This window comes from Ambystoma mexicanum, chromosome 3q (assembly GCF_040938575.1).
Source record: "Ambystoma mexicanum isolate Mex_15411 chromosome 3q, UKY_AmexF1_1, whole genome shotgun sequence".
NCBI lineage: Eukaryota > Metazoa > Chordata > Amphibia > Caudata > Ambystomatidae > Ambystoma > Ambystoma mexicanum.
In genome coordinates, this window is record NC_090926.1 from 1,001,965,060 (window position 1) to 1,001,985,274 (window position 20,215).

Consider the following 20,215-nt stretch of genomic DNA (forward strand, 5'->3'; position numbering starts at 1 on the left):
TGGTCGATAGATGACATAGTGTGGGCTATTGGAAAGCTATCGTCTTCAAGGGCAGCAGGTCCCGGCAGTATTCCTCCCTGCGTGTACAGGGCAGATCTGTTGCTATGGGCAGGTTTATTGAAAATTAAATTTGATTTAATATTCGAGTCTAAGAAGATCCCCTGTTCTTGGGTTACTTCCATAGTTATTCCCATACTGAAAAAAGGTTATCCTAAACATCCTGAAAATTACAGACCAATATCTCTGATAGACACGTCTGCTAACGTTTTTTGCTTTATTATTAGCACATGAAATTGAAAAGTACATTGGCACATACGAAATCTATTCAAAGTGCCAAATAGGCTTTAGAAAGGGGATGAGCACTACTCTTAATGGCATTACTGTAGCTCATATTCTAGCCGGATCAAGAACTAAAAGTGCCAGTCCAGTATACATGGCATGTATAGATTTATTTAATGCCTTTGACACAGTGCGTGAATTGTTATGGTCTAGGCATGTTACTCTTGGTATACCATATACATTGATTTATTGGCTCATTCAGTTTCATACGAGTACATCATACAAGATAAGACTTACAGTCGAAGGAGCAATGTCAAAAGCAATTAATACACAGCTTGGTCTGAAACGAGGGTGCAATTTGGTAACCCTACTATTCAATCTCTATTTATGTGATCTTGAGAAAATGTGGATAGACATGAGAGCATTTGCTGTAAGACTTGGGACATTTAAACTACACTGGCTTGCTTTTGTCGACGACATTATATTGTTTGATCGCACTCCATCTGGGCTTCATATGAAACTGCAGTTATTTGAAAAGTGTGCCTATATACATAATTTAGAACCTAATACAAATACAATAATGATGGTTTTCCAAGTGGTAAAAAACTGAAAAAATATAATTGGAAACTAAATTACGTGTATATACCACCATCAACTGAAATCATTTATCTAGGCTACTATGTATCGGATGAAATGTCTATTAAAATCTGGAAAGAAAGACTGAATCTGAAAACTAGACCTCTCTTAAGTCAGATGAAGTTGATATTTTTGAAATATTGTAAATTTTCATTACATCCATTACAGGAATTTGTTTAATTAAAAGTAGAATCTGTCATTCTTTACACATTGGATATATGTTTATATAAGCTTGGAAAGCAATTGGATATACTGCAACGTCGTTTGATGAAAGAAGCCCTTTGTCTTCCCTTAGCAGTACCTAACTGCATAATTCGCCATGAGTTCTGTTTAGTATCACCCTCATGCAGAGCACAATGCCGAGCACTTTGGAATTATGCAAGGATGCTTGATCCGCCTAAAAACTCCCTATATCAGGTTTATCAAGCAACAATTGCAGGTAAAAGTACTAATTTAATTACACTGTTCCATAGGGGAATGCTTAAGCTACTTAATGAATTAGAACTCACAACTGGTGATCGAACAATGACCGGCAAATGTAAAAAAAAAAAAAGAAAGTTTAGAAAAAGAATATGCGAAACATTTACATAAAAGGGATCTCAGTGGGTCTGTCATAGAGATGTTCCCATGTAATTGGACACTAATGTATTTTATGCGGTTTAAAATGAACTTATATATAACTAGGGAAAGGATCAAGCATTGGGGAAATGGCACTGATAAAATAGTGGGGATGAATTGTCGTTTCCCAGGATGCTTGGCACCAGTTGAGACTTTAAAACATTTGGTGTTGCAATGTACAAATTTCAAAGGAATCAGAACTTTGGCATTAACACAATTTGTAAATGTGGACTTTGAGGATGCCAGTGAATATTTATGGAATAGATTGATGGCAGGGAGACATAAACCGCACTTGTTCGACTATTAAATATTGAAACTGAATTGGTCAAATATGATAACTAAGTAATGCACATGAAAAGGTTGAAATTAGAAATGTTTGTAACACACTTGATGTAACTTTATGATTAACAAAGTATGTACAGAAAAAAATTGTAATTCAGTGGGAATGTAATTGATTTCCTTTTTATTCTTTTATGTGTTTAAATTATTCTCTTGTAAAGGTTTTATGTGAACCAAATACAAATATTTTTTTTTAAAGTGTACGTTAACTTAGCGTCACATTTAGCCTTAATCTTATCTCTCTGACTGGCTGTACATGTTCTCTAAGGAAGACAAATAAAGAAGGTGGCGGGTAGATTATAACCTATAAATACAGGACCCGTCCACTTTCCTCCATACTTGTGGGATGTTCCCCCCAGAAAGCAGTGTGACCGGTGCTTGATGCAAAGAATAAAAAAAATGAATATGGCGTACATTAACCTAGACACACACAGAATGGGCGGTCCTCCCTAGTGCATGCATCTTCACCTGCCCCCCACAACCGCCAGTCCTTTTGCCAACATAGATGAGGTAGGAGTTTTTTGTGGAGTGACTAGGTTAATTCCCTATTTCTCTTTGGGTCCTACCAGCCTGTGCCTGGGGTTAAGGGTTCTAAAGTGTGCAGCCCGCGTGACAGACATGCACTCTATTTTGGAGTGCAGGGGCACTGATCATAATTGTGGCCTATGTTTTTATTGTGACATACTTTGGGTGCAAGCTCTGTAGAGCCGGCTGAATGGGTGGATGGACATATTCGGCTGTGTTCCCCCACAGGCAATCAAGCCACTTTTGGAAAACCAGGAAATTAAACACACATTTTTAAAAACCTGTCTCCAGCTCACTAGCTTCTTGTGAGTCACCTGATTAAGAGAGTATGCTTGAATTCCTCAACCCACAGCAAGGCACAAGTAAATGGGGTTCACATTGAGATACCCTCTGGCGAGATACCAGATTCCGGGATGCATTTCAGTGACCCACCCTAATCTGAGCCCAAAGTTTACTTTTACTGTTAAAGTCTGCAAAAAGGGCACCTAGACCCTCAGTCTTCAGATTGCTCATCAGTCTTTTGTATATGGACAACTAATTCAAACGAAGCACTGGAGAAACTCTTCAAGATCACAGCCTTTACCTCAGATGAGAATTCCAGATGAGCCTCAAAAGGCACATACACCCTCCAAGAAGCACAGTAAGTCATCCTCCATGACTGGTAAGGATGGTTCCTTGCATTCCACGGCTAAGGATGCATCGCACCATCATAAATAGATAATAGCTTCCAAGAAGGGCACACTTTCCAGTAACAAGGACAGGAGGAGTAAGCCTCCAGCGGTACTAGATAAAGATCACAGCACCCCAGTTTTCCAAAGATTCTATGACCCCTGGAGTTTTTGCTGACTTAAAGTTGGAGGAAAGCAGATTAATACATGCTTCTTCCATGTATTTCAGAAGGGCCTCGGATGTCCAGCAGCCGGTCACCAGACAAGATATAGACTTCACCATTCCAGACAAATTATCTCCTGCAATGACTGGAGTTCTCCCTTCATTAGGGATCCATACCACCCAGCTATTCTTCAAACTTCCTTATTTGAATCTGAATGGAGGGTGTCCCAGAATCGTTCAAATCTCCCAACCAAAGGACCCCTTTCACGTTTGGTGCTGGGGCTATAGAGTTAAACAAAGGGTATAGTCCTCAGAAGGATTGACTGAATGTTCTAGACCTTAGCCCAAACCTTAGATATTGTCTCTCTAGTGCACCACTGAGACCTGCAATTGCAGAGGCCTACTAAACTTCAAAGCTTTTAAAGCCATAATGCCTGCATGATGCAGGCACTCAGAATCACAGGTACACATTGCATATTGCACACTGACGGCTACATGCTTGAAATGGGATGCATGTTGTGACATTGGTAGCTGCTCGAGATTCTTTCTCGGCTTAAGGGGCCACCTAGCCACATATGTTCCAGCGAACGGTGCAATTGATCTAGCAATGCAGGGACTGATTCGTTTATGTGGCACAGACTAGGACATGACTTGACATCTCATTATTTGTGTATAATGCATGCAAGTGTAATCTTCAACTCTTTTAAAGGTTAAATAGCTGCCAATTTTCTGGAGTGTTGCCTCAAATCATGAGGATAGTGTATACTTTCACCTAAGATATATCTCTCCAGAGCACCAACAGCATGTCCCATTTCATTGTGTCTCCTCTGTCAGAATAAAGAGGGTCAGGGATAAGTATGAAGCAGAGTTACAGGAGCTTGAGCGGTCAGAGAGGAAGCTGCAGGAGCGCTGCAATGAGCTGAAGGGACGCCTTGCCGAAGTGGAAGGGAACAATATCCGGCTTCAGGGCTTGATCAGGCAGAAAGAGGAGGAGACTGACGACATCAGGAAGGTAAGATGGGCTGCCAGCATGAGGGGGTTTAAAGCATCAGGCAGGTAAGCATATCAGAAAAGTAAGGGGTTGTGAGTATGGCAGTCACATGGTATTAGAGGTTGAGGGGAACTGGAGCACACACTAGCTGTGTAAGATGCGCTGAGGAAAGAAGAGAGCTGATAACATGAGGAGAGTGAATAGACCGAAGACACCAGGCAAGCAACGGTGCTCAGAGCATCCGGTAAATGACAGCTGTCACCACTAGGCTGTGAACATCAAGGCAGCAGGAGGAAAACAAGAATACAGAGGTCTTGGGGGCTTCAGGATTTTTATTCAGCATTATTGATTATTAGGAATAAGTGGTTACTGCAGTAAGAGTGTGTTCATGACTGAGAGGATCAGGAAAATGAAGTACAAAGGACCTGTGGAAAGTGATGTAGAGGAAAGGAATATATGCATAATCTGCGTCCATCTTAAACCTGCAAACTTTTGCTCTGCAATGAGGGTAACTGGTACTGAAATTTAGAGCAGAACAGAACTTTTAAGTCGCCGGGAATGGTAGCTCGGGTCAACTCTCTGGTCTTGTAAACAAGACTACACTGAGCTGCATGGTTTCCGTACCCAGCCCCAGTACTGCGCTTAAAGGCTGTAGTCAGGCAAGAAGCTCAATTTAAAACAGATTTCATTTTCCTTAAAAGAAAAAAAAATATTTTAGTACAGGCTTGTAGTTAAAAACATATCACAAATATTCTGGTCATAGAGATATGCCAATCTATTTCTGGTTGGGCAGGAATAGCACAGGGATCCAGATCACCATGTAGATGCTATTTCTGCTTGGAATAATGAAGGTAAGAGAAGCACTGAGCTCTGGCTTAATATGAGATGGCTTGATCAAGCTTTGCTATTTAAGATTGGAATCCACATGGTTAGGTTACTGAAGTACAAGCTTATTTCTGGCTAGGTCTGAGGTCATGGGAAATGAAAGCCCCACAATGCTACAATCTCAATGAATATAAAACTGTCTACATGAAACTACAGCGTGTGGCCATGTTCTACCCCCGTTGTCCTCTTATGTTTTTGTTACCTGTAGGTTAAAGATCGATTAACTGAGGAAAGGAACAGCCTATCTGAGGTGATCCGTCAGGAGTTTGCTGACCGGTTAGTACTGACAGAGGAGGAAAACAGACGGTTGAAAATGGAGGCATCAGAAATGAGAGCACGGCACCGTCTGGAGCTGGAAAGGATCAGCCGAGACAAAGAAGAGGAGCTAGAGGAGGTGCACAAGAGGTGAGAATATGGCATGGTAATGCAACCGCTGTCCCTTCAGTGGTCTTTCAAGGCCTCTTAAGTCATGTTGCGTCCTTTCTAACACCTCAGGAGTGAGCTCAAACCTCCCTGGACATTCAGGGAAGACTTCAGCCATTTAAAATGGGCTACCTAGCCACTGGACTAATCCACAGGATTATCATTTGGAATGTCCAAATGTTTGGTCTTGGATCCTGATCAAAACATGATTGTCTTGCTTCGCACTACATTTGAATAGCCAAATTCTCAGCCCTTATATTTTATACTCTGCAGTAAACTACTCAGGGAAGTTGTTTTCACGTAATCAGTCTTGACATTTTCACCCTCTTGGGAAAATGGGTCTGATTGACAATCCAGTAGTTTTAAAGTTCTTTTCAAAGTCCTCCTTTACATCTTTCTTTATTTCTTTCTAAAATCTGAGTTAGGTCACGCCGCACATCTGTGCAGCCCTGATGTTTCTTGCCCTGATCTTGGATCTCACACTTTCCTTTCCCCAGGCTAGTGAGAGACCACTCTCCCCTCCACCCCCACTCCCACCCTGGCAGCATGCACATTCCTTTACCCAGGCCAGTGAGAGGACCACTTGTCCCCCCCCCCCCACCCACAGACCAGCTGCAAGTAGAGGAGCACTATGCAGTCTGCAAACCTAAAATAGATGTTAAACCCTCCCTACAACAGGTGATGGGCTACCCCCTGACTTCTTACCTTACAGTTGACCTGATTCTCTGGAACACAGATACCAAGGTAGAATTCCCAACAGGGTACCTGTTTATTTGAAACATGAAACAATATCAAATAAAAATGATCACTTTTACTGGCACAACATTATGACTCCTTTCCCTTCTATACCCTGATGGACTTTCTCCACGGGGGATCTGCTATGCCAGCCCGCCCACCCTGTGCCTGTGAGGGGTCCTGGCGAGACACTTTGGATGGGGACTGACAGAACAGACCTCCTTCTATGCTAACACAACCCACTGCAAAGAAAGGCTAGTGAGTGATCCCATCCCAAAGGTGGCTTTTGGCAGGCCACCACTTCCCCTCCCTGCTATAAACCAGGGTAACAGCTTTTCCCTTTTAACATGACAGCCCCCTCTTTTCAATCATGACCCTCCCTTTTTGTAATATAAAAACCTACTATAAGGGTGCAAATGGAGGAGACTGGCACACAGGTGTCATTGTGATTATTATAGACTTTTATTTGAGATGAAAAAAAGTAAACCTATCCCTCCCTATATCTGAGGGGCTTCCCTGCCTCAACTAAAGTGCTAACGGGTCTGTCCATATGTCTGAGCAACTTAAAAGGTCCACCGTCCTTTGTCAAAATGTCCCGATCTCTGTCCTTTACACTTATAACTAAATTGTTGTACCAAAGCTCTTGGTCCAGGAGAATGACTCCGTCCTCCTGGACTGGATGGCACAGTTCTAGTTGTAAGTTCCCCTGGTTTTAGTACTTCATAGATAAACAAAAGGGTAGTAGATCCACTGATACCCTGTTTCAGAAAGTTCAAACTTTTACTCCCTTCCACTGGGCTATTGACTTGGTCCTTCTTAAGAGTTCAATTTCCAGGAGAATGATTACCTTCTCCAGGTCTAATCAGGCTTTGCTTTCACAGTTCACAAAACCAGGAGCAACGTCTCCCTTCCTCTAGCCTTTCGCAGGCTTTATTTTGCTCTTCACAATACCAGGGGGGAATAAATCCCTTTTCCTGGCCTTTCTAACAAAGCAAAGATCCTATTGCGACGAGGGCCCCAGACCCAGGTTTCTCTTCTTCCCCAGGGAGTACTTGGTGCACTCTCCTGCCATGTACCGCAACATAGAAGATGGTTTGGGATCTTCTTTTCTTGTGGGTGCAGGTCCCAGACCCATACTTCTGTGGCTTGTTTTTGGCAGACCTGGTTCACTCTCTTCCCAGGTATTGCTATCAGCAAATTGACTTTCAATGTACTCTCTCTTACTGTTATCTTCAGCAGTGGCTTGCGACCAATCACTGTGCTGTGGAAGATGACTCTCGAGGTGCACCTTTATGGTTAACTACTTCTCACACCCGGTCCCCACCCAGACTTTCTCTCTCCCATTACCGGTTTCCCAGGAGCTCTTCACCAGTTCTTGCCAGCGATGCAGGTTTTGGATTGCAGCGTTTCCTTCTACTCTGTAGGCTCCTGCACAGCTGTACTGCAGGTTGTTGCTGGTGGTCACAGCGTTGTTCTGCAACCATTGGGTCCACCCACTTCAGGTCACGCCACCTCTCTTCAGCTTCCAGCCCTGCCTTGGACTTGTCGTACGCCACCGGGTCAAGGATTCCCCTCTCGAACCTCTGGACTCAGGGAGCTGGCTGCTTGCGGCTTCTTTGGTGTCCTCTCCTTGAACTGCCCAGGCTGGATTTCGTCTCTCGCTGGTTGGCTGTTTCAATTCTTGAAGTCCTTCGTCTATTTTTATAGCAGTCGGTTGGCAGGGCTTGGCATTAGGGTTTAAGTCCTTCTAGGGGGGGTGGCCAGCAGCCATGTGAAGCAGACATGCTCACAGTCTGCTCCTGCAGATCCGAAACTGAGACGCTTACTACGAGGACTTAATGCAAACAAAAATAATGCAAATGCAGAGGAACAGCAACTGGTAATATTAGAGGAGTTAAAAGGCAAGGAGTGGCATCAGATTGAGACTGTATGCAGTGACCACTGCCGTGTTGGAAAGGAGCCGCTAGAGAAGGTGAAAATGGCAGCGGAGAACAAAGGGCACTGCGGTCAAGATTCAGTTGTGCAGCGTCTGGATGGGGGCTGTGGCACCTTGGGAGTCACTGTTGGAGACACTTGTGACCGGACAACGACGGACTGCAAGAAGGGGCAACTGCGAGGTCAGGACGTGGCGGACCGTCCATAACAAACTGCGCAGTGCTGCAGCGGTCTGAGCGAAGGAGACATCAGGACGTGGCAGAAGGGGACCTACATCGCCCAGGAGACTGCCGAGGGCTGCTGGAGAGCAGGCCGACTCAGGTGTGGCAGGAGACGGGCTGTAGCATACAGTGGAGACAGAGGGACAGAGTAGAGAGCCCTCGTGTAACGAGATGGGAGACACAAGCGGTGCTGAGGGACGAAGCGGACGGGAGGCACAGCGGACAGCAGAAGGTGGTAAGGAGTCAGGGGAGAGGGGGGGAGTGAGGTGGGCGGAGGAGGAACCCAGGTCCCATGTAGCAATATATTGATTGAAAGGAAAGGGGGTCCCCCTCACCATCCGTGGATCTCCGGTGTGACGCTTAGTATGTGTTGCATGGACAGTGTCCCCAAGACTGGCACTGCTTACTGCAATGAACGCTTCCCCCTGGGATAGCTGAAGCATTGACTTGACGCAGAGGGCGGCATCCAGAAGTCTTAAATCCTAGACATGACGCACGGCAAGAACACTAGCATATGAACGGGGCAGAATATATGGCCCATGGACCCTGGAGCCCAATGACTGAACACGGCAGGGGCCCTACAAACAACACTGAGCAAAACGGAGGGGAGGCTACCCCCCTAAGAAGGTGAATTCTTACACCCCCCCCAGGAAACAGAACAGCAGGGAATAAAGGGCGGGTGGGGGCCCGCAGGTAAAGATTTGAGTGGTGATTCTGCATGCAATGGACAGGGTTAAACAGGGAAACAGTGTGGACCCCTGACAACGGCAGACTCGTGACAGCTGAAGGCCTGCTGAGGTGGCGCGAAGTGGTAGCAGTGTGAACGGAAGGACACCTGGAGGGCATCACGCCCCAGAGAGGGCGGACCACCCTCTTCCCCAACTAGCACGGAAGGAGTGCGCGGACCGGAGGGTTACTAAGGCATTGGAACATAGGCAAATCGATAAGAGGAGAAGCACGACACGGGAAAGTACTGTGGATATGAGGCAGCACATAATTGGCCTGCACAATGCGATGGAGATTATCTCAGGCAATAGAGCCACAAAAGACCTAGCTTTGGGGAGGACACGTGTTCCATTGCATTTCAAAGGGGCTTATCTTGTGCTTCAGTGACTAACCCTACAACATCCAACATCCTACCTAGCCCGGTACATAGGAATATGGTGGTCCAACTTGGCAAAGGAGCAGGCAGCGGATATATTCTGCAGAGAGGGCTGCTAATCTCTGAAAGAAAGTAGGTGGCAACACACAACACATCTGGCGCTCCGAACAGGGCGCCCTGCTCCCCTAGGGGTGGGAAAACCAAATGCAAGCAAACCGCCCTCGAGACCTTCACAAAAGGCCACCCCGATGGTCAAGAAGAAGACAAAGAGGAGACAGGCAAGGACCAGGCTATGCCACCAGGAAACATGGGGGACACGGGGCAATTACAGATCCTGGCGGCCATAGCAACACTTCAGCCAACGCTAGAAGCCAAAATTGATGCAGTAGCCATAGATGTGGGACTGTTATGGCAAGATGTTCGAGCCATAGTAGAACGCATCATGACAAAGGACGTTGACATCCTCCAGCAGAAAGTCAAATTACTGGAAGATAGGGCTGAGGAAGCGAAAGGCCGGGCACGCAGAAACAACATCAGGATTGTGGGGCTGCCTGAAGGAGCTGAAGGGTCTCATCACACTATGTGCTTTGAGAACATGTTGCTCCAGGAGGTGGGTGCGGAGCCACTCACCCAGGGGTTCTGTAACGCTCACCTTGTATCCATGGGCTGGTCTGGGACACCTCTGGCCTCTCGGCACCTTCCCCGGACGATGTGCCCTTTCAATCGTGACAGGTTCACGATTGAAAGGGCACATCGTTCCCCCGTCAGAAGACCACCGCCAGGAGCCCCACGAGGCCTGTGATAGCTAAGGTACTAAACTATAAGGACTGAGAAAAGATCCTGGCCTTCTCTTGGTCAGTAGGGACGATGCAATGAGCATCCGCAAAGATTTCGGTATACCCTGACTATACCTTTCAGGTCCAGAAGAGAAGAGCCCAGTACATCACGACAAAAGCCAGGCTCCGGAAAGCTTGTCTAAAGTACATGTTGGTATATCCGGCAAAGCTGAAGGTGATGTACATTGGCATAGTCATATTTTTGAGACGACGATGGAAGCACAGGAGTAGATGGACAGAGCTCAATTGCCGGACACACCGGAACAAAGCCAATGTACCTAAGTGTGGGAAGGGGTGTCCTGTACATATTGCGATATCAGAACTGATGGCGAAGTGAAAGTTAAGCATTGAGAGAAGGCATGTCGAAGTGGCATAGCAATTGAAATGTACGAATAGTAGGGAAGCGATAAGATATGTTACAAAGGTAGCAGGAGCACGGAAACCCGGTCAAGGGAATGCTGGGAGCAGACCCACTACCCCACCACACCCCGAGAAGTCGTTTCAGGGTCACACTATGGGGCCCGCCCGTAGGGCACCAGGAATCTGGTCTAGCGACTAGGCTGAATGGAGCGGAAATGGGGAAGTCCTAGCATGCTTCACATAGCGGGACAAGTTGAGTTTGGTTTGGGATTGGGTTTGGGGGCGGGAAGGGAGGTTGGGAATGGAGAGCCTAGCATACATGGTTGAATACTGCATCAAACTCCTACTGAGGCTGGCAATAGGCTGGTGGCCTCATTGATATCCTGGACCTGGTATTATAATGGCTGATAAGGTCTAAATCATGACCTGGAATGTCAGGGGGCTTAATAATTATGTGAAACATAGGAGGGTGAACATGTATATTGAAAGGAACAAGGTATGGATAGCATTGTTACAGGAGACGCATTTGGATGCACCAAAACAGAAAAACTTGCCAAGGGGTGTGGGGGGCGGGGGAGTGTGATGGTAGGCTCCACTTATGCGACATATGCGAGAGGGGTCCTCATTTCGGTGGACCAGACTATACCATTCAAATTTTGACCACGAAGAAAGAAAATGAGGGTAGAATGGTAATGTTACATGGCATGTTGGAGAACCGAGATGTGTATTGTGAACACTTATGCCCCAAACCATGACACCACAGTGTTTTTTAGATTATATGTGAGGCTGGGACCATACTGGGGTGGGACATTGATTTTGGGGGAGGGAGATTTCAATTCTACACTGGACCCAACCGTGGACAGATCGGATGAGAAGCCATCTCCTCCAGCCAAGGTGTTGAACTCGCTGCTGAAGCTCTTTCAGTTACGAGATTTATGGAGGGCACAACACGAAGGAGGGAGGAAATTCTCTCATTACTCTGCCCCGCATAAGGTATACACGAAGATAGATTTTGTGTTCGCTAGCAAGGAATGCGAAGCTGAATTTTCAGAGGCGAAATATCTAGCCAGAGTCCTCTCGGACCATTCCCCAGTCGTAGTGCAATGGCGGGTGTCTGCCCTGAGGCCACCCATACCGACATGGAAGTTGAGGAGTGAGGCATTGTTAGATAAAGCATTTGCCAAGCACATTCAGAAAAGGACTGTGGAATACATTGCGGTAAATGAGTGGAGTGTGCAGAAGATGGGTACGGTATGCGAGGCACATAAGGTAGTTATCAGAGGGGAAATGATAGCGGAATCGGGAATGGACAAAAAGTAATTGTCAATGTGCTGCAGTGCATGGAAGAGAAACTGAAGGTATTAGAAAGGGCGGTGAGGGTAAATGAGCATGTGGAGGAAGTAATTGAATTGAAACAGGCATGTTTAAGGCAATGGGACAGGTTGGGAAGTTTAATTACGCGAAATAGCTGGAAAGGAGCCGTACACAAGGGAATAAACCTGGGAGGATGTTATCCTGGTTGTGTAGGAGAAATGACACCAGATCCCCTATATGTTCTATCCGGAATAAGGACCAGAAGGAGATACGTACGCAACCGGGTATTTAATGAGGTTTTTTCAGAATACTACAAAGCGCTTTATGCTGAACCCCTGTAGGTGAGGAGTGGGACCTGCAGCTCCCGATCCTGAAGCTATAAGCTATCCACTGAAGGATACATCTAGAACAGGTACTTGAACAAAATAACATTTTGAACAAACCATGGAGAGTTTCCTCTTGTTCATTTTATGTAAAAATATCCAATAAGACAAAAGTACATTGATGTAGAGGAGGGAGAACCCCACATGTTAATCCCTGAGTTTACATAAAGATCCTCCTTCGATATCTCAACATGTCATTAATATTGATATAGCTGACCAAAATCAAGATCGGGAGGATGGTTACATTGATGATCAGGGAACTCTGTACGATGATCCCAATAATATTCAAGATCATCTAGATGACGATCACATATCAGGATCAGCCTGTTGCAGATTCACCAATCAACACGACGGATGGGAGAGATCCAGGCCCTCTGCTGTAAACCTCCATATCTGACATTCCACGAGACAAGGGTAGTGCTGAGGACGCACCCCTCCTTCATGCCCTAAACAATAAAGTCACAGGCCTACAAACTAAAATTAAAAATAAGAAAGATTCCATAGCTAAACCAACCAACCCTACTAATACGACCCCGCGCCCCACACCCCACCACCCTCTTTCCAACCCCACTAGCTTCAGCTTCTCCAAAGTCTCCATTCTTGAAGTGGAAAAAATCATTCTCCGCCTAAAACCCTCTGTCAGGGCGACCTTTGCCCCCCACAAATTATTAAAGATGTGGCAAGAGACCTCTCGCCATTCACCAGACTCATCAACGCCTCCTTCACCTCAGGTCCCGTCTCCAGCAACCTCAAAGAGTCCTGGGTCCTCCCCCTTCTCAAAAAGCCCTCTTGACCCATCCACTCCCACCAACTACAGACCCATTACCACCGTCCCGTTCCTGCTTAAGATATTAGACAAGACAGCCTACCAACAAATCCAAAAACACCTTGAAACAAACCATCTCCTCGGTATTCGGCAATCAGGCTTCAGACCCCAACACGGGACAGAAACGGCCCTTATCGACCTGAAGGCTCAAATTGACACCCTTAGAGACAAAGGAAAAACTGCTTTATTGCTTCTCCCTGACCTCTCTGCGGCATTTGATCTAGTTGATCACAAAATCTTGTGCAATCACCTGGAGTCAGATGCCCACTTCTCCCAAGAAGCCATCGGCTGGATCGAGTCATTCCTCAACAACAGATCCATGCGGGTCTTCACCACCACAGCTACCGCCGACCCCATTCCCATCACATGCAGACTCCCCCAGGGTTCATGTGTCTCCCCTACACTGTACAACTTGTTCACGAAGCCCCTGTTTGATGATCTAGATGGTCTGGGTATCCCCTACACTAATTATGCTGATGATAGACAGATCCTCATCCCATTGACGGGAGATTACAACCATGATTTGGCCTTGGTGGACAGGGTGTACCTCATCATCCAGGCATGGATGGCAACTCAGTCTATACCTGAATGATGACAAAACTGAACTCATCATACTTGGCTCCACCGCAAACCTAACTAAATTGGATTACAACTACACCAGCTTCATTATAGATGGGAACCCGATCTAAGTAGCCAAGGAAGTGAAAACCTTAGGAATATACATTGACTTCTCCCTCTCTTTCCATAAACAGGTCAGCTCTATGGCATCCTCCGCGGCCTACACATGTAAGCTCATAAGAGCAGCCAAACCCTTCTTAGCCACCCAGAGCTGCATTACGCTAGCCAGAGCCCTTGTATTATCAAAACTGGACTATTGTAATGCCCTCTACATAGGAGCTAGCAAACAGGTTACTAACAAAATATAGACGCTACAAAACAACGCTCTCAGAGCAGCGCTTAGCATCCCCAAGAGAGAACACATCTCTAACATTAGGAGAGCCCACAACTGGCTCAACACTACAGATAAAATCCTACTCAAAGTAGCTTCACTTACACACAAATGCCTCAACAACGCTGCCCCCCGTTACTTAGTCGACAGAATAAGTAAACACACCTCCAAAAGACCTACTAGTACCTCCAACGCTAATCTACTCACAGTTCCCAGGTTCAAACGCACAAAAATGGGTGGCAACAGCTTCCAGGTTAAAGCAGATCAACATTGGAACTCCCTACCACCCTCTCTAAGGTCACCCCAAACTTACACACACTTTAGACAAAACTACATACAATGGTTAAAGAACAATGACCGCAAACTCCACCCAACCTGTCTCACCGCTATAAACTATGTAAATGTGTAAACTCTTGTCTTATCATGTCTGATTCAACCATCTATTGTCCCATTGTAATTATTGTAATGCTTTGTAACCAAGCTGTGAATAGCCTTGTTGCTCCGGCGCCCTCATACCCTTGGGTCTGGCGCGCAATACAAATCAATAAACTAAACAAGGTGCCATTGGACTTCATCTCAATGAGCCCTTGGTGCTACCTGTTTTCTTCCCGTCGCCTTCGTCGCCGGCTAAGAGGACTTTGCACTCGCTGGATGTGGCTAGGGCGCTGAAGTTCTACGTGGACCGCACAAAGAGTTTTTGAAGACTTCACAGCTGTTTGTGAACTTTGGCTCTGTGAACCAAGGGAAGGCCCTCTCGAAGGCTTCCATTTCCAGATGGCTCTCCGGCTGCATCATGCACTGTCACCGGTTGGCAAACCGACCGTTGTCCGGCTGGCTGAGAGCCCATTCAACCAGAGCTATCGCTGCTACTACGGCGTTCCTGTCTGGTGTGCCCCTGCTGGACATCTGCAGGGTTGCTACGTGGAGGTCGATGCACACCTTCACAAGATTCTACTGCATCGACCGGGATTCCAGGGAGGAGTCAAGAGTCGGCCAGGCAGTGCTGCGCAACCTGTTCGCTTGAAGGTGAGCCTGGTGAGGAGGTAAGAGATGCTTAATGTTGAGTTGTTGAAATGCTTAATGTTGAGCCTTGCCAGCTCCCGTGGGTTTGCATGCGTGTACTGCTATGTATTCTTGTATTCATTAGCATGTGAATCCATTCCAGACCCCCTGCTGGAGAAGGAACAGGTTACTTACTTACCTATAACTGTTGTTCTCCAGCATGGGTCTGGCATGGATTCACATGCAAACCCTCCCTCCAACCCCTCTGCGGCTCTTCTCTTGGTCCTACTGCCACTTTACGTGCTACCAAATCTAAAGATGGCTGCCTGTCACGGTCCCTGGTAGCAGTGGGGCTAAAGCCCTTCACACTGGCCCCAAGGGCCTTAGAAATCCATCAGAAACATACATGGAGTCAGTCCTGGTGCCTTTGGCACCAGTCTCATTATCAGGAATAAAGCAATACCAGTTTTGGACCGTAATCCAACATAGAGGCCTATTACACAGCTCAGATCTTTAGAACCAAGCCATGCAGTCTAGTGTTTTGGGTATGGCTGGGCCTGGAACTACTTGGCCTGGAACTACTTTACCTGGGCTATTTAAACCACACCCAAACAGCAGAACACGCTTCGAGTTATCCTGCACTCCTGCAGCGTAACGCTCACTGTGTCCAGCTCCTGCTCATCTGCTTCTCTGGCGGCCCGATCCTGAAGCTCTAGATCCAGATTCCATCAATAACCTGGAAGAACAAGAACAGCATTAGCAAGCAAGAACACTTACCTGTGAAGTAACCAGCCTTGAATCCATCCTGCGCTTCGCTTACCTTGCCCATCTCCGGAGTTCGCCGCAACCTGCAAAGATAAAGAAACAAGGACAGCATTAATAACAATTCTTACCCGGGCAAGCAGCGAGTCCTGACAGTACCCTGCGCTTCTCTTACCTTGCCCATCTCTGGGTTTCACTGCAACCTGCAAGGGAGAAGGAACAAGGTCAGCATTAACAACGCACTTACCTGGGCAAGCAGCGCTTCGATCGCTCATCACCGCAGCCTGTACAAAGAAGAGAAGAGAACACAGGTTAGCAATTAACACCAATAAACAGCACTTTGCGCATCAATAACTCACCGTGGTCTTTGCCATCGGCGCGGCAACTACAAGATCGCAACCATCCCTGTGAAAACAAAAAGAGCCATTGTTGGGCAACAGCGTAGTGGAGCAAGACGCCGAGAAGACAGAGAAAACAGAGGGAAAGAAAGAGACAGAATAAAGACGGAAAAGACATAACTCACCTGGAAGACAGCAAGCAGAGTTGGAGTCACAGCCAGTCTGAACCCGACATAAGGGCATACGGACCAGTGAAGCAACTAGGTCCACGGAACGCCTGCACCAACCACGCGCCCCTGCACAGAGTCGCCGGACGGAGAGTTCAATGCAGGAAAACGTACGTGCTACCCAACGTCTGGTACATAACCAAGCCTAGAGGGGTTTGGGATAGCGCTTAGACCTCCATCCAGTATTATGTGGCGCCCCCATGGATACCAGGTGAGTGTAACACTGCCAGAGGAGGGGCTTAGGTAGAGGGCAGTCATTGGCTGGGGGCAGTATGACCCAGAGACCAGTAATTGGTTACTAGTAGAAAGACAGTTCAGAAACAAAACTGAAACTGATTTTTTTCTTTACCAAGGATTGCCAGCCTGACGACGGGGGAATATTCATAAGCATGTGAATCCATGCCAGACCCATGCTGGAGAACAACAGTTACAGGTAAGTAACTTGTTCCTTACTTAACATGCTCATAGAGTTGAATGTATTATTTGGTAAAGCAGTGGACGATGCTCTATAAAATGCCAAATTACAGCATCACACCCTTAAAACATTAAGCCAAATTTCAAATGAGCCTTATGCCCAACAAGGTGTCTTCAATACCCTTCACTCCTTTCGGAGTAGGGCTAACCATGAAAAACACAAACAGGGTATAGCCAGGGGTCTTCTTCCTCACTGTGGTATTCTTCCCATTCACAGTCAACCCATTATCAGTACAGCTTTCAAAGAGGATATAAGTGAGGAAGAGGTCATGGTAGGGGCACAGCCGCTAGAGGCTCCACACCCACTAAACAATGACACACCCATTCAGGTTCCCTCCCATGTCTCCCCAGTAGGATGACACATTTTTGCATCTCACCCACGCATGGGAGGGTATCACTAGCGACCTGTGGGTGCTGTCAACCGTGTCCAAATGTTAATTCCGAGTTCCTAGAGAAACCTCACTACCATCCACCAAGACACGGAACAAGGTTGCCAGGACAGAAGCAGATTATCCAAGCAGAGATCCAGTCTCTTCTACAAAAGGGAGACTAGCGCTGGTTCCGCTTCACGTTGTAAACAAGGGTATTTATTCTGTGCAGTTTCTTGTACCAAAAAAGGGCTTAAATATGCGCCATGTTAGACCTGCGTCCAGCGAACACTTAGGTGAAAACGCAAGTATTTTGATGACAACCCTTCAAGAAGGAATCCCTCTCTTAAAACAGGGAGATTACGTGGCAACATGGGATATGAAAGATGCATACTTTCATATTTCAATGTTGCCAGTGCACAGAAAGTACATGCACTTCCAAATATTGGCCACTGACTACCAGTTCAAAGTGCTTCCCTTCGGCCTCAGCACCAAGGGTGTTTACAAATGTTCTGGCAGTAGTGGCAGCACAATAACGCAGGCAATCCATACCAGTGTACCCTTATTTAGACGACTGGCTCATAACAGGAGACACACATCAAACATGTCAATAGCACTCTAAGGCAACAATTAACCTCTTGTTTCAATTGGGGTTCTCCATCGGTGAGAAAAAAAAATCAAGTCTCATCCCCAGTCAAGTAAAACGGTTCTGGGGTGCTTTAATTCAGACACGAGACACCTTAGTCTTTACCTCAAACTTTAGAGCCCAAAAGATGCTTTTTCGGATTCCTCATTATGTTGCCGGTCATCGCAAAAGGCGATGCTCCTTCTCAGAATGCATCTTTATCGTACCCCAGGCAAGGTTGCGCATGCCTCTAATGGAGGAGTGACTAGCGAAACAGTGGTCTCAAGCGAGAAGTCACTGGGACGATCTAGTGGTCGTTTCTCAATCTCTAATGCAAGCAAAGCAGTGGTGGTCAAAAGAAAACCTGTTGAAGGGGAAACCCTCTCACAACCCTGCAGTACAAGCCACTCTCACAACAATCACTTTCAGGGTGGGGTGCATATTATCTCCAACAAACTCCATACGACATGTCGAAACAATCAATGTCAAAGAAGCACATCAACCTTCTAGAGCTACAAGCAGTCTTCAAAGCCCTTCAAGCGTTTCAACAACAGTTAGCAGGGAAAAAGTTCTAGTCCTTAGAGACAGTACCACAGCCATATTTTACATAAACCACCAAGGTGGGGCACAGTCTAAAGTCTGTCCAAGTTAGCTGATCTGTTACTTGTCTCTCAGTCACAATATATTTCTCCTGTCACATGTTCCAGGGGAACATAACCGTCTTGCAGACAGGTTGAGCAGAAACTTATAGCTTCCCAAAGAACACGAGCAGCAAATAAATGCAGACATTTTAAACAACGTCTTCAGAGGATGGAGGCAAACAGACATAGATCTCTTTGCAACACAAAAGAACATACAATGCCTAAATTACACCTCCAGATTTCCCCAGGCGGAGTCCAAGATGAACACACACTGGATTAGTTGGTCAGGGAGATTTCTGTATGCTTTTCTCCCCCAACACCACTTCTCAACAAAATAATACACAAGATACACCAGGAACATCTTACAATTCTCCTATGGGCCATTGTGGTCACGCCAAACCTGGTTTTTGTACCTACTCAAATTGTCACTTTGCCCACCTATCAAGCTACCCAGCCCTTGCAATATGTTATCCCAACATTGGGGCACACCACTGCATCCATGTCCTCAAACACTGAATTTAGCAGCTTGCCTCCTGAGAGTTTGGACATTTAATCTTACCACAACGATGCATGGGCATCTTAAAGGTGGCCCGAAAACTTAACAGAAGACACTGTTATTTCAACAAGTGTAAATGCTTTGTGTTATGGTGCAGAAGGAACGACGTCAACCCTATTGACTGTTCACCTTCCAATATCATACACTATCTGTTCTATTTATTAGACTCAGGCTTTGTCTTTAATTGTCTTAAACTCCACCTGGTAGCACTCTCAGCATACACCACCACCTCACAGAAGAAGATTTCTTGGTGGAAAATTCCTGTGGTGAAAGCCTTCATGGAAGGGGTCAAAAGACTTCACCCCCCATTTCAAATCCGTCTCCAGGGTGGGACTTAAATGTCATTCTTACAAAAGTAAGGGTGTCTGCTTTTGACCCTATGCATAAAGCTAGTCTCAATTACCTCACCTATAAGTCTGCTTCCAGTAGCCATTATCTTGATAGGAAGTAGGTGAACTGCAAGCACTTTCTATCTAGGACCCATTTGTAACCATCCATTAAGATAAGGTAGTGGGGGGCGTGGCCAAGAGGGCCATGTGAAGAGACGTGTACTGAGGGAGCTCCTACGATCCGGCATTGATCCTGCGGCAGAAGTGCATTAATAAATGCTTGTGTATGCCTAAAACTCCACGGGTGGATTTATGAATAGTGCGGCCGTGCCCGCTGAAGTTTGCAAGCATAGTAGTGGAGCCGCGACGGAGAAAATCACGGAAGAAAGAATCATGAGCTGGACGGAGGAAGGAAGCAAGATGGCCGCCCGAAAACTCAGACAAAGTAATCGGCTGGCCGCGGTGTGAAGGAATGACCGCGGCGGACCGGAGGGTCATGGCGGTGCCCTTGATGAGAGCTTATGTGCCTGATAAGATCTGAACACTTGCAGTGTGATGGGATGCTCCTGCCTGCGCTGCGATACTCCTGCTGCATACGCCGATCGGAGATGACGGAAAATACACATGTATAGACTGGTGGCGGTCGGAGCGTGGGAGGCTTGCTATAAACTTCATGCGATCTGAAACAGCCAAGCGAGTTGGATG

General features: G+C 46.4%; 1 protein-coding gene across 3 annotated transcripts in view; it reads left to right on the top strand.

The window, feature by feature from the left end:
* Positions 1-20,215, top strand: part of CEP131 (centrosomal protein 131) — a 1,227,592-nt gene that overhangs the window by 1,097,367 nt on the left and 110,010 nt on the right. For all 3 annotated transcript variants that reach the window (XM_069655164.1, XM_069655163.1, XM_069655162.1), the window contains 2 exons: positions 4,063-4,240; positions 5,313-5,509. In XM_069655164.1, coding sequence (XP_069511265.1) covers positions 4,063-4,240; positions 5,313-5,509 — 375 coding nt within the window. The remainder of the gene's footprint in view (positions 1-4,062; positions 4,241-5,312; positions 5,510-20,215) is intronic.